This window comes from Tetrao urogallus (assembly GCF_951394365.1).
Source record: "Tetrao urogallus genome assembly, chromosome: 3".
NCBI lineage: Eukaryota > Metazoa > Chordata > Aves > Galliformes > Phasianidae > Tetrao > Tetrao urogallus.
Genome location: NC_136815.1, coordinates 64,312,471 through 64,327,191, shown reverse-complemented (window position 1 = coordinate 64,327,191; position 14,721 = coordinate 64,312,471). Strand labels below are relative to the sequence as shown.

The following is a 14,721-nucleotide window of genomic DNA, read 5'->3' as shown; positions in this document are numbered from 1 at the left end:
TGGGGGGCCAAAAATGAAATCCTCTATATGAGATACCACTGATATTTCAAAAAGTAAAGAATGGAGCTTATTCATTTAATTCAAATGGATCTGAATTGGAAAAAAAGAAAAAAAAAAAAAAGATGAATGCAAAGTGTATAGGTAGAATTTGCTGTGTAGATTACAAGCAGTGAGATAAGAAACAAATTGTACAAAGACTAGGGCTGTTCCTAAATGGAAATTCATGAACAGCCTGTGTGACTTGTTGCTATCTGGGGGAGAAAAAAAAAACAACACAAAATTGTTCTAGCCATGGCAGCTTTGATACGTCAGAAGACATGTAAAGACAAAGAGTATCATCCATAAAAGACTTAACTTAAAAGAACTGGAAAAAAACCACGAGTGCTGGACAAGTAGAAAGTTGATGCTGTTTTCTTTCTAGTCCTGGCTGTTTATCTACAACATCCATCTCCTAGCATAATATCATTCTCTCAGAATTAGCTTTTTGTGGAGTAGCCTGGACATCTTTTTGTTTGTCCCAGTTAACTGGATAGATCTGTTTCAGGAGTATGATATAATGCCCATGACTCAGCATCGCAAAGATCATACTCCATTTTTTTTAAGAGTGAGTCAGCATTCAGAAGGTATTCAAACTAATTTTAGCTTATGTAGTGCAATACTTGGAAACGCTGAGCCAGACAGGGTGGATTTCTGACCTCTGTGAATGACTGTGTCAGAGCTCTGAAAAAGGACAAAGTCCCATGGATTAATTACCTTGCTCAAATGCTGACTAAGCCATAGTTTGTCATAAAGAGACCGTTCACCATGCATTTCCCTTAAGGCAACTAGACTGAAGCACAAATATTCTCTATATTCCCTATATTCTTCCTTTATGAAGTAATTATTAGTATTATTAGTATCAGCAGGTTTTTCATACCTAAAAATATGTTCCCTAAAGTCAAGGCAGTTGACAAAGAGTGAGGATCCTATCGTGTTCTTTCCAACAAATAATTTCAGGTAACTGCTCCAAGGAGGTAGATCTTTAAAGATAACTGTACAGCATTACATCCATTTGGATCTTCATCTTACCCTGACTGGTCATAATGTAGGATCCAAGTGTGACTAATATCTGACAGTAAGCACTGCTTATTCTAGTGCTCGTTACACTGTATTCTGCTGGAGGCTTGTTTTTCCCCAACATTGCTTTTATCTCATAGCATCTCTCTGTGTGTACTCTCTGGTTTCTCCTAGATTTTATTAAAACTAAAAATCTGCTTAGATTTGTGTTGGAGAAATTAGTTTGGAGCAGATAATTGAATCAGAATTTAATCCAATATTTGAATGAAATGACTTGATCAAAATTATTTGTGATGTTTAGAAAAGAGACAGGAGAGGCATAGAATCATAGAATGGCTTGGGTTGGAAGGGACCTCAAGGATCATCAAGTTCCAACCCCCTGCCACAGGCAGGGCCACCAACCTCCATATCTAATACTAGACCAGGCTGCCCAGGGCTGCATCCAACCCGGCCTTGAATGCCTCCATGAAGTCTTATTCTTTTGTTAGATGTTGGAATCATACGCTAGCCCCAAAACATACCTGCTAATCGATCTCTGGGATATAGATACATCTCGTAAAGATTTAATCATTTATTTGTGTAATGACTTGTGGAGAATAAAACATTCTTACAGTCTTTTTGGTGAAATGTATCTGAGACATGACTCAGGTAATCTGTCAGATTTGTACAAGGGGACTGTGGAGGAGATAGGAGTTGAATCAAGATTATGTGAATCCTAGACAAATAAGCTCAGGGCTGATGGATTAAGTTTAACAGTAGAACATCCCAGGTCAGGTATTTCTGCTAAATTCCACCTTCAGTAAAAGTGAAATGGGAGTAAGCATGCTGTCATCATGTGCCAAAATAAGGGAAAGAACTCTGCCAAAGGACCAGGCTTGGAAACAGGTTTTAGACAAGTTTTAATAACACATGCGGTGCTGCTTTGGAATAGGCATGTTTGTAAGCAAACAAAATAATAGGTGGGAGTCTATTTGAATCCGGAAGTGTGTAATTTTTGTTTGGAAATCACAGTGTGCTTCGGTTAACTTTTTCTTCTTCTTTTCTTTCTTTTTTTTTTTTTTTCATTATTTTTTATTTTCATGTCACTTCACTTACTTTTTCTGGCTATGAAAAGATACAGAAGTGCCAAAATACCAGGAGGGAGACTGTTCTGGTATTTATGGCCAGACTAAAAGCAGGAGTTAATGGAAATTATGCTTAAAAAAAAAACAACAGAAACCTTACAAGAAGAAGGTCTATATAAAACACTTTAAAGAATAGCAACTTTACTTAGAATTTGCAATGAATTATTTAGGATTTGAGTAAGAGGATCCCATCAGAAGTTAGAAGAGAGTTAGAGTAATCTAGTTAGTGATGTACATTTATCAACAATTTTTTAGAAAAAGTAAATATTTCACTGATTGTATTAAGTCTGTTTGTCCTCAGTATTGAGCCTTGAGAAGATCAAAACCCGGTTAATAAGAATCTAATTATTGAATGAAAGCAGAATGTGAGATAAAACTCTTAAAGCTCTGGCAGCTGGGAGGTTATCTCCCTGAGATGCCAAGATAGCTTGTGTCTTTTGGATGCCTTTTAAGTAGTACATTCTTTCATCCTTAGGATGGCACTATCTTTGCAAAAGTGGCAAAACTGCGCTGAATGGCCTACAGTAAAATAATAACAGTAATTTAATAAACAATATTAATAATAATTAATGGGCTTACAACTGACCACAGTAAATGATAGCAATGGATGTAACCCATGAGGGTGAGGCCTTTGTAGTCCTTTGCCTCACCACTGCCAGAGGCCAATATCAACAGCTATAGGAGAAAGAAATGGACAGATAGGGTTATTCTGTACAGTTCCACATGAGGTATCTTTCGGAACAAAAGATTTCATGAAAGCCTGCTCTAGAAGTCTAGTAAAAAATTACTTGTAAGAGACGCTTAAATTCATTTTCCAGTCACTGTTTTAGAGGAATCTATGAGTCATTTCTGTAATGAGTTTTATTCTGATACAAATTTTTTTATATGGGGCTCATACTTACTGCTTGAAGCAGCTTTATTTTTCTTATATTGGGAAAGTCAGATCTAAAAGTAACAAACCTGTATCATTAAAATCTCCTTAATTTTGCTTTGAATTCTATTACATATTACATTATGAACACAAGCACAAAGGAGGTGATGTAGGTATAAGGAGAAAACTGCTGCTGCAGTGACTTTCCCTAGTGATTTTAGAGTGACCACCACTTTGTGTGATCACGTCTTGTCCAGACATGCTGCTTTGTGGAGGAAGAGGTGGCCACAGCTTGGATTTTGGTCTTAGCACAGAATAAAACCCTGGCAAATGAAGCCCGTTGCTCAGCAGAATCCCACAGTGAGCCAGACCATTGCCACATCCTTCTGCTGTGGCTCAGCACTGGGAGAACCAAAAATAAGAGTGATCTGCAACTTTTCCTGCACTTCTAGACAAAGATTTATAGGTGCTGGAATTGTTCTGGCCAACAGTACACTGTTTCTTTTTAGGTGGCATAATTTAAGATATATTTCAAGGCTTTTGAATTTTTGTTACAAGATTTATTCCCAGAATTGGGTTATTGGGTAGTTAAGTTCCAAGTATTAAAAAACTGATGAGTGGTTGAGTTACACATTGTTAGCCTTCTGTTGATAGGATATACATTTTGTTTTGTTTCTTTCTGTAAGTTTCTTTCTGTAAAGCTTTCAAGTTTTACACTGTTACGGAAAGCACTTCATCTGGGACCAAGAGAAGATAAGGAGGTAGAAGGTTGCTTTACAAGTCTCCTTATAAAAGAAGTGCAGTTACAGACATGGTGTCTCATGCAGTTTTCTAGAAGACTATTGTGATACCATAGCTGCCAAAGAGAGCCCTCTGCTGCCACGAAGAAGTGTAACACGAGGATCTATCTCTGTAGGCAGGAATTTGCACTTAAATGCAAGTGTCAGATGCATCTTTGTTAGGAGAATAAAAAAAAAATGCTTCACACAAAGCTACTACACATTTATCTTGCCTCAGTCATAAAGTGTGCATATGTATGTGTGTATATATATGGCTTTCTCTAGGCAGAACAATGCCACCTGATCAGCATAACTACAGGATTGTTGTGATTATAGTTATTTTTAATCTGATGGGCCTGTGGAGCTGATTCCTTGTGCTGTTGTGTTTTCCAGCGCAAATTCCTGATGGAGGTAATTGATCTGAGTTCCCCAGAACAGTGTATTCAAACATGGTCACACTTCCCTGCCAAGTCACTCCTGAGCACTTTGTTTATAAGCCTGAGCTACCCCCTTAGTGAAAATGTTACTTAGTCATATATCACTTTCAAATAGACTTCAAGTCATTTTAAACTTTGAAAACAGAATTTAAAGGCTAAGTGTCCAAAGGGCTTGTGCTAGACAGCTTATTTTCTGTATCCTATTTCCTGCCTTTTTTGTCCTGTGCATTGTTAATGTATGGTCTAGTCTTAGATAGTGCTTACATTCAGACTCAGTTGTTACTGAGCTCTTTATTCTTGATACTTCACCTATTAATAGTGGAATCACTTCTGATTGATGGGTTTAAATGGGAGAAATGATGAAAGAGGTGGCAGCAGGATTGCTTTTAATTTAGTTCACAGAACTCCTAAAAATTAGAGTCTATTTTTTGTCATGGGAAGTTGTCAAGAAAGGAGTTATGTCCTTCTCTTTTCCTTACTTTTAGGACTTCTTAAATGATTATATGTGAAATAAGCTGGAAATTCCAGTTTCAACTACATGTCAATATTACTTTAAAAACAGTATCTTCATGCTATTTTATTTTTGCTCCTTAAATCGAAAGCCACCCAGAGAGGAACAAGTTAGAGTATGTCACTTTGTCCATCAACAGTGCCAGACTCCTCTTCATGTCACAGATAGCCTGGTCGTGGTTGCACTACTGTTTCTTGTTAGGAGAGACTTGTGCCATCAATGAAGCAGAACGGCAAGGCAGTCATACACTGTCTCCTGGAGCTCTAAGTGAGGCAAAGACTATGTATCAGTTGGCTTTACTTCTTCAGAGAGGTTCCTGCAAAAACTCACCTACAAATCACTGTAAGAAAATCTCCACACATCATTCTTTTACTTTTTTTTTTTTTTTTTTTTACCAATCCATGCCTACTCATATTGTGCAATGATATATGTGTTACTAAGGATAAGTATGGCTTATATAGACAGTGACATAATAATACACAAATGCAGAAAAAGATAAAAAGGAACAAATGTGATCAAGAGTGTTCAGATTGTGCTTTTGTGTTGCAAATTGCCGTTGGCAAACTCACTGCAGTAAAGTCTGAGGCAATATAATGAATATATGAGAAAAAAGACCAGGTGTGCAGGCTGCATTTTCAAAGGGCAACAGAAAATAAAATTAAGATACATGAAAAGAAATGATATGGTGGAGCTAGTCTGTATTGCCTCTTATAATCTGCTTTCCTGCTGTCCTTGCTATGTGATTTGCAGCCACCTAGAATTTTCTTTGTGCCACATAGCAAGTAGCAGCTACGTTACCTTTGCATCTGGGCCTGGAGGAAAGTTCTGTGGCTGCCACATCTTTTTATAGTAAGAGGGAACGAACTCTGCAACTTCTCAAGGAGGAAAATGGTCCTATCTATGCAGAGAATATTCTGCATTGCAAATGACTTTGCCATACAAGTGTTATATACACATTCCAGAATCCATTGCAAATGTCACCAGGCAGATTATTCTTGACTGTTTGTTGCATCTTGAAAAATAAGAAATTAAACAGCAACAACAAAGTAGGAAGGAAAATCAGGAGCACCGTTTGCCTTCTAAAGAGCCATTGCCCCTCAATCATAGTATCTGACAAAACTACAGTTAGGGAATCGCCTTTTTAAAAACATCCCCACTTTCTTTGAGGACCGTATGTCTATGCAGATTCTGACCCAGCAGGCATAGTCAGATTCATCAAGTTCCTCATAAGCACACTGCATTCTGCCAAGATATAAAATAAAATTCTAGATTTCCTGATTAACAAAGAATATCATACCCTCTGACCCCATAAAAACAACATTTGGTTTCTTGGTTATAGAATCTCAGCAGGCCTTGATTGTGGCAAGAGTAGAAGTTATTTTCTCTCTCTGTTATGTTTCTTTAGCAAACATTTTAAAAATTGCTTAAAGAACCTAAAAGGTCATTTGAAAGCCTTATTTTTATTGTCACTGCCTCCAAAATACATTCCATAACTCAGTTTAATGTGATCTGCAGCAGGCCAAGAGTTTTACAAGCCAAGATATTATGTCTAGTCCAGTCAGAGACACGACAGAGTTCACTGCAAAGGGGAGAGTGAAGATCTAGTTTGAGAAATGTAATTTTGCAATGCCTATAAAACATGGAAGGAAAATATCTCTCCGCATTCAATTCCGATGACTGAATGTGTCCATGACCTCTCCCAATGTGAAGGAGCCTTACCAAATACATGAGAAAAAAGAAAAAAGACCAAGGACATCTATCTAACAACATGTCACAGGGTTCATCCACCTCCCTGAGTGGTTCCTGCTCCTGTAGATAGCTCGGCTGCCTTATGGCTTCCTCGCCCATAAGCCTTTGCAGTCCACCAGCCAGTGCAGACAGCAGTGAATAACTCTCCTGTGCTACTTTTGACGTGCATCCATCAGCTGTATTGTCCAGTGAGGAAAAGCACTGTGAGTAAATTGCACATACTGCATGTAATTTTTATACAAAGATACCGATACCCTTTATCAGGCCACTTGCATCTCCCTAAGTGCAAACTCCTGCAAACTGCAAGTGGATTCATCTATGTCTGGTTGGCTGAGAGCGAGAATTCAGTCATTTGAGTCTGGACTGTGATTCTGTCAGCTGTTATCCTTCAGGTTGCCTGCTGATGGTGGACAGCTTGAATCTTGCAAATAGCCACAGTACTTTGCTGCACTTGGCCCCACATGCTTAGTTTATACAAGTCAGCAGCTGACTGCGTTTATGGGAACCATTCTGTCACTGGCAAGTTTCTTCACCTCTTTGCTTTTTATTAACCATTTGCTTGACAGTCTTGTTAGGACTGCCAAACTCTTGCATCATTTGGAGCTGTTTCCTCAGAACTGCTGCCCTTAAAAGCTCAGGTCACTGAGATGTCTTAAATCCAAGATATCTTTCTCTGTATCATAAGAGAGGACTGGATAAGTAAGAACAGTGAACTGAGGGATGCAAAGAGACTATTTTGTTTAATTGCAGCTACGTGTGTCTCAGCAATTCACTGAGTGCTGTCATTCTTATTTGCTTAGCAGTGGCACAGAAGGTATAAACCAGGGGTTGGCATCTGTTGGGTGAGGTGTGTGGCAGGCCCAGGACAAGGCACCTGGCCATGTCACATGCTGCGTTACAGGAATTTTTAGTCATCCAAGGGTCATATGCAAGGCTCTCTGACAAGGGCATAATACGTTCGGTAGATCTGCATCTGGAGATTCAGATTCAGAGAATTCTTGTTTATTTAAACAAGAAAATGTTGTTTCTGCCCTTGTTTGTTTTTCATGAAGATGGTTTCTGCTGTGGAATTTTAGCTCCTGATTATGGCTTTTTAAAGGAAGCTCGTGCAAGTTTTTTTTAAGAGACCGATACGATATTGTAAATCCATTTGGCTTTTTCTAGTAAGTTAATAATTCCATGACTTGGGCTTGGCTGGTACCTTAAAAGCTCTTCTTTAAATCAGTGTATGTGGGTCTCTTAACATCCCTGCAGTGTTGACGGCTAAGCTAGCTGTGATACCTTCTTTGCTCATGTACTACAGAGTGTACAGAAAAAAAAACGATCTGAGAAGTTGATAAACTGCTAGGTGAGCAGTTCAGGGTAATCTTTACTTGTAATGAGAGAAAAAATTCAGCTGCAGCTTTCTTGTATTTGTTCTTTTGCTACTGGTGTATTTAATTTGATAGAGAAATACACGTTGTAGGATTCACTGAGGCCGTAGAGTCCAAAGGTCTTACACTTATATCTGAAATTGAACGTTTCTTATTAGATATTCAAATATCTGATCTGAGAAACAGAAAACAGTGCCAGCGATGTGGAGTGACGCAAAACTCTGTGCTGCGTGATCTGAATCTTGGAGACCAGAGCATTTTCAAAGTGTTTTGCTCTTCTGATAGCACTTGTTTAGTTTTAACTCACTTTGACTTCATGATGCATTTAACACTATGTTGCTTTAACCTAAGCATTGTTAAACTTGGAAGATATTGCTGATCCCTATTGTAGAAAAAAGTGGCTGTCAAGAAACGCTGCCATGCAGACCTCTGGTGATCTTTAGTCATTTTTCAGACGCTGCAGGAGATAGGATTTAATCTTGAAAAGAAACTTTCAAGCAACAGTTTGGTAATGGTGGAACAATTATACATTTGGTACTCACATCTCAGTTAATTAAACTCAGTAACTGATGGAAATGGTTTGTCTATTATACATAGGTCATGTTTGTCCTACCTGCATTGTGTCAGATGTAGACATGCCATCTTTTGCCCTTCCGTTATCTCCTTGTTTATGATACTGATCCATCTATTTCTCTCACTCCCACCAGACCCTTGAACGTGACCACCCAGTTTCAGTTACATGGAGACAATATCCTTGGAAGTTAGATGTCTGAATTACACTAGATGATAGCAATGCAAGAAGTTCTTAACCACCACCTGTAATTCCTTCCTTTAGCTTTTCCTCTAGACTTAATTATTTTGAAAGTGAATATATTTTGTTCAGTGTAGTCATTGTTTATGTTATGCATGCAGCTTAAACTTTTAAATGTGCATCTTCTACTTAAAGAATATCAAAGTTCGGAGTGAACACCTTGCTTGCATCTTGAGCTAAGTATATTTATCTGAAAATCATGGCAGTAGGAAACCAAGGAAAACACTTAGATTTCTGAGTAAAGAATGTAAATGCGAATTTTAAAAGTTTTATGTTATAGCTACTGTTCAGAGCACTTCATAGGAAAGTAAGAAATGAAAATTTGACCAAGATTTATTACTCAAATTCATATAAAATTATGTACTCTACTAGTGACAAAGATGATCAGATGGGGTCTGCGATGAGGGAATATGACAGAAGAAAAGGGAGTGTGTATGAGCACATTATTTGTAATGACTTTAATTGACTATATAATTATTACTTATTACTTATTTTAAATCTTTTATCTGTGGGGAGTTTATTTTTATATCTTAGAATGGTCACAAAGGATTTAACAGTGATAAATTCAGTTGAGCCCTATAAAGATCCAGAAGGTCTTTTAAAAATTCTTTATGAGATAATGGGGCACACGATACCTTCTGTGGACTGAGAATCCACTCATAAAGTCGTAGAGCAAAAAAAATAGTCTTAAAATGCTGTGATATTTATCCTGAGAATTCCTTATTGACTAACTGACAGTGACAAATGGTTTTCCCCTGACTTTTTGGAGTTGCGTAGCAACTCTCGATCTGATTCAGTATGCACATTGTTTTTCAGCTGAAATTCTCCTGTAATTATCATTGTTAATCGTTTGCATTTTCTTTTTGTTTTATTTATTATTTTCCCTCCTTTTGGAATTTACGGCCATGCAGTGAGAAGGACACTAAAGAGCGGACTGACACCAGAAGAAGCCAAAGCGTTGGGCCTCATCAGCACCTCTGAGATGCAGGTTTGACATCCCAGAGGCGGCGACGAGAAGAGCCGTCCGAAACACGCGGGCTGACAACCCTTCGGTGTGGCATTGTCGCGCCAGCCTCGTCTGCTGCTCCCAACATCCCATCTTCTGTTAGTTCAATTTTAATAAGCAACAAAAAGTGGAAACCCACAGCCAAGGCAGGAGAAGGGTATGCCGCGGCTCAGCACAGCATCCTGACAGTAGCTAGGGAAGCACGAGTGCTTGTAGGTGAAAGCATGTGGCTGCTTTTCTCGTGGTGCATTGATGTGGGTAGGAGGGGCCTTTCGCTGAGTTATCTGTCATTATGTGAGTTGTGTTTGCGTTGGCTTTCCTTGTGCCCCGTTTTAGTCATTGTAAATGTATGGCATTTTGTCAATGCAATGAACAGTCCTTAAAGAAGCAAAATAACTCTTGTTACAGCAACCCTGATTTTCCTGAAGCTGATTCATTAAGCAAAGATGCACGGTCTGTGCAACCCTGTGGTTTGTTTTACTTTGCCACCAAAGAATGTAAAAATGTATGTGTACCTTTGTATTTGTACAGAATGAATGTGTGGATATATGTGCGTGTATCTATACACAGTCATGGTGTGAAGTCATGCTCCTGCTGAAGCCAGCTGGACCATGACTGTCACACTGGGGCCTTACCCCTCCACCAGGACAGGAGGAAAAGAATGTCTTTTTGTAGAAACTCAATGTTATTCAATGGGATTCATCCTGTGGGGTAGAAAATGGGCTGCAGTACAAGCAGAGTGAGTAGGATCCTGAATTCATGTGTATTAATACATGCTCATACTGTACATAGCACCATGGACACAGAGGAGAGGTCACAGAATACTTCTCTCTTGATGAGCTTTGGCTATGCTGTCCATTTGTACAATTTCAGAGAAATCTGCGCCTACAATTTACACACTCAGCAAATACATTCAGATAGTAACATCAGGAAGTTTCGTTTACTTGCCTGTGCCCTTCATGCTGCTTTTCTCTGCTGCAAGATAATGTGGTGATTTATTTCAAAGTAATTGATCTGAACGTGGAATGGCCCTGCTAAGAGCCTGCTGTGGTTTTGCTGTTCTTTAGTCTTCGTTTTTTTTGTGAATTATTTTTGTGATTATCCTTGATGCAAGTGGAGAGGGTACCACAGTGAACACTCCAGTATGCTTGCCCTTATCTCACTGTTCTATAACAGACTTTTCGTAGCTGCCCTCAGCATGTGTATTTGGAGAACTTTAGTCAGCTCATCTGCCTTTAAGTGGAGGACAAACACATCAGTGAAGATGGATTGAACACAGTCACCCTTGCCAGTACTGAACCATTTCGAAGAGAAGTGCGGTTAACAGTAACATAAAAGGGAACTTTTTAAGCCAAAGTTTGTAAATGGCTATCCTCAAGGATGCACAAGATTATCTCTTTCCATTGCCTTAGATTCTAAGATTAAGGAGATGTGTGCCTAGCAGTAGCAGTTGAGGCTTCCTTCAAACCAGATGGCAGGGGAACAGCAGTTTAGTCATGGTAGCAGGAACTAATTCTGATTGCAAAACATACTAGAAAAGTAGGGTTAATTAGTTTACACTGGGCTTGTAGTGTTATAGCTGTATTGTTTCTTGTACTCAAGTTAGGTCAAGTACATCTGAAAGTTACTCCACTCTCTTTAAGGACAGGATAATCCCAAATTGTAAGAATTAGTGGCACCAAACAGAATAAACATCTGAAACCTTGATCATTCTTGGTGTCACACTGAATGGAGCAATTGGTTAGAGAATCACCCAATGTCCAATTGGTTAGAGAATCAAGTAGCTGTCAGCTCTACAACAACATCTGCAGTGGAGCATACTATATCCATGCTGTCTCCACTCTCAATAGTAACATTTCGGTTTTTATTTGCTGTTGCTTTGGATTTTCACTTGTCAAGTCTGTAGAGTAAAGAATCACTTGTGAGTAAAGGTTCTTAAGGATGGCATTGAGTTGGATGTGATTTTCCCCTCTGTTAAAAAGTCAGTTTTATATGCAAGCAGAAGGCAGCGGTTTTGTAATTAATAAAATGTGTTGTGTGTTGGAAAGCTATGAAAAGGAAGGCTAGGAAACAGAAAGAAGTGGCATATAACTGTCTCACTATAAAATAAGCAAGACCTACTAGCATCTGGAGTTTGAAGTGGATCTTTATGTGCTGCTTTCTACTATGAACTTTAGAAATTTCTCTTGAGGATGTTTTAAACAAAGAAATGAAGGTAATGGGGGTTTGTGGAGGTCTTTGAGGTCTGACATGAGGAAGACAACTTGAATGTAATGGTTTTGTCGAGCTGTTACACCTGTTAAGTGATAAAAGAAGCCCAAATGCAACAAAATGTATTTAGATTGGCAGAGGTTCTGTATATGATTGGAGAGAATCACACATCTTTAAAAGTCAGTATTTTAACTAAAATTTGCTCAATGTGCAAAGTGGTTAGCTTTTTGTGACCACTTGCTAACTGGAAATAGATTTGTGTCATTTAGATTTAGCACAATAGCTGTGCGTGAAAGAATAATATTGCTCGTGAATTATTAATAGTTGGACTTAGGTATTTCCCAAAAATATTGAAAAAAAATGTGCAAAATTTCATATGCTGCTTACCAAGGAAAAATTTAAATATCGTGAACAGGGTTAGAATATGGTCAGGAAAAAATGCCCATTTATTTCAGATTCTTTGTATGCAAGTCTGTACATGTGAAGCTTACTATTCCTTATCCATTCTTCCATTATGATTGGTTTTCTGTGTTTTTTGCTTCATCTTCTGCTCTCTACCTGTAAAACTGATACCAGATTTTCTGAAGGACAACTTGGTCTTGTTTATGCAGTAATATGCAGTAAGGTTAATCTGAGGTTGTCAGTGTTTACTGCAATGAGGTGATCAAAAGCAGGAGCAATATAGTTACTACAAGAAAGTTTTCTTCTTCGGTTCAAAATGGCCAGGAGCCCAATGTGCTAATACTGAAGGTGGCATTATTTCCTCTTGCATCTGCTAGCACTTCCTGATTTGGGGAATAACGTTTATTCCCCATCATCTAACCAGTGGATTCCAGATGAAATGCAGGAATTGGCATTGTCTGTGTGCCTCTTTCTGTCTGATCATCTTGCAGCCTTCAGAGTTTGAGTTACGGCCTGTCCCTTCAACATCCAGAGAGATCACCATAAGGATACAGCAGTTGTTTTATAGTACATATGAGATGAGGATAGGTTTTGTGACAAACAGAAAGGTCTTAGAAACCTGATGTAGCTGTTTCTCACTTAGAGATCCATTAAGGCTAGTTTACAACACTTGCAACCGTAGTAACTCCCATACTCACCTTTTATACAGAACCAGTTAGTTGCAAATTTAGTGCCCAGAGTTTTGAGTGTCCTCAGAGTTCTCAGGGTCACCGATGGTGTTCATTTCAGCACCCATCTGCTGTCAGTAACTTGTCTGCCTGTCTACCACCCTAATACCTTCCTGATTTGGATGCCAAGTTAAACTTTAGCATCTGAGATGGATGCCAGAGGGAAGCTGTCCTCATTTCCTTGTCTCCCTTGGTGCTTAAAAGCAGAATGTACATAAATACTTTGTAGTCCCTCAGTCCCAACCAAGGGATAGCTTCCAGTAGCAGTGATGGGGCTGTGATAAAGAAACTCCCCCAGGGAATGCCATGTTCCACAACTGGAAAAGAAAAATCCCTCACAACAATGAAAGGCATCACTCCTCACCTTTTGGTGAGTCTAGGCACCCACCTCATGGATTGCAGTTGTTTTATAACCCATTGCCTGCCACATGTGACCCTCCTTCTTGATAAACCACTACCCATAATCTAAAACCAATAATAAAATGGTTTTTAATGAGGGTCTTTCTTGCTCTTGTAAATACGGCAAACAGTGTCAAAGGCAGTGTTCAAAATATGTTTTTTTTTCTCTTTTGATCTCCTTTTATTGCAGATCTCTAATTGACTCTGTCAGCAAAATAAGGCATCAGATTTGTGGGTAGACAAGCCTTTGTGTTTCACTTAATAGAAAGTTACATGGAGTATCTAGATAGGCTCTCATGTCTCAGTGTAACAAATTTGGAGTGAGGGCGTGGCTGTCAGTAGGGCCTGTTGCAAGGTGCTCCCTTCCTTCCACAGAGCAGTGGCATTCCTTTTGGCAGGTGTCCCCTCTACACTGCTGTCCCTGGTGGCACAACAAAAACAAGTGTCCATCCAAAAATGCTCTTAGAGTGCTGCGCAGTGGTTGTTTTCACAACACTTTGACTTCACTCGGATGCAGTGGGGGACAAGGAGGCAGCCCTGCAACTTCACTCCCATTGTCCATGCAGATAGTGGACACATAGCCTGCCTGTAGCTCGTGGATGAGCAGAGGGCATGGTGTCCCCGAGCTCTCATCCTCTCTCCCTTTCTCTCCTGTGTGCTCACTGCACGCACACTGCCCCTCTCACGGCCTTTGGGATGGGTGTTGCGTGCGGGTGTAGACAGAGAGCGTAACCCCGAGCAGCATTCATATGGCCCTGGGGTTCCAGCATCTGGACTCCGGAAACTCTGTCTAGGCTGTAAGGGCTGTGACTATTGATGTTTTTGTGCAGGGAAAACTGCCAGGTACTTACAGGCTCTGAAAGAAAATAAACTGAAGCGTTTTCATAAGGGAAAAATGTTTGGTTATGGAAAACTATTGAATCTGATTTGCAAACGCTTGAACAACACGTGAGGCCGGGGCAACAGCTGGCGGAACTGGCATCACAGATGCAATAGCAGGAGGTTTTTGGCGAGCAGCTTAGTAATTCCATAGCAAGTACGTCAAAAGGAGTTTCTGAGACATTGTATAGTTTTATGTTTATGCAAAAAAAAAAAAAGAAAAAAAAAAAGAAAAACAGAAAGTTATTTCTAATTAGTCCATTTCACATTGAGTGGCAGATAGAGATATATTTTGTTTAATCACTAACACAGAGGCTTCTGTGAAAGAAAAGGTTTATTTGTAGCATTGGGTGCATTTCACCTTTTTAAAGACTGTCTTTGCGCG

General features: G+C 39.2%; 1 protein-coding gene across 3 annotated transcripts in view; it reads left to right on the top strand.

The window, feature by feature from the left end:
* The window catches only part of FHOD3 (formin homology 2 domain containing 3), a gene marked incomplete at both ends in the record, with an annotated part of 355,589 nt that extends 345,884 nt beyond the window's left edge, over positions 1-9,705 (top strand). For all 3 annotated transcript variants that reach the window (XM_079533942.1, XM_079533941.1, XM_079533940.1), the window contains one exon: positions 9,623-9,705. In XM_079533942.1, coding sequence (XP_079390068.1) covers positions 9,623-9,705 — 83 coding nt within the window. The remainder of the gene's footprint in view (positions 1-9,622) is intronic.
* Positions 9,706-14,721: the final 5,016 nt, after the last annotated feature.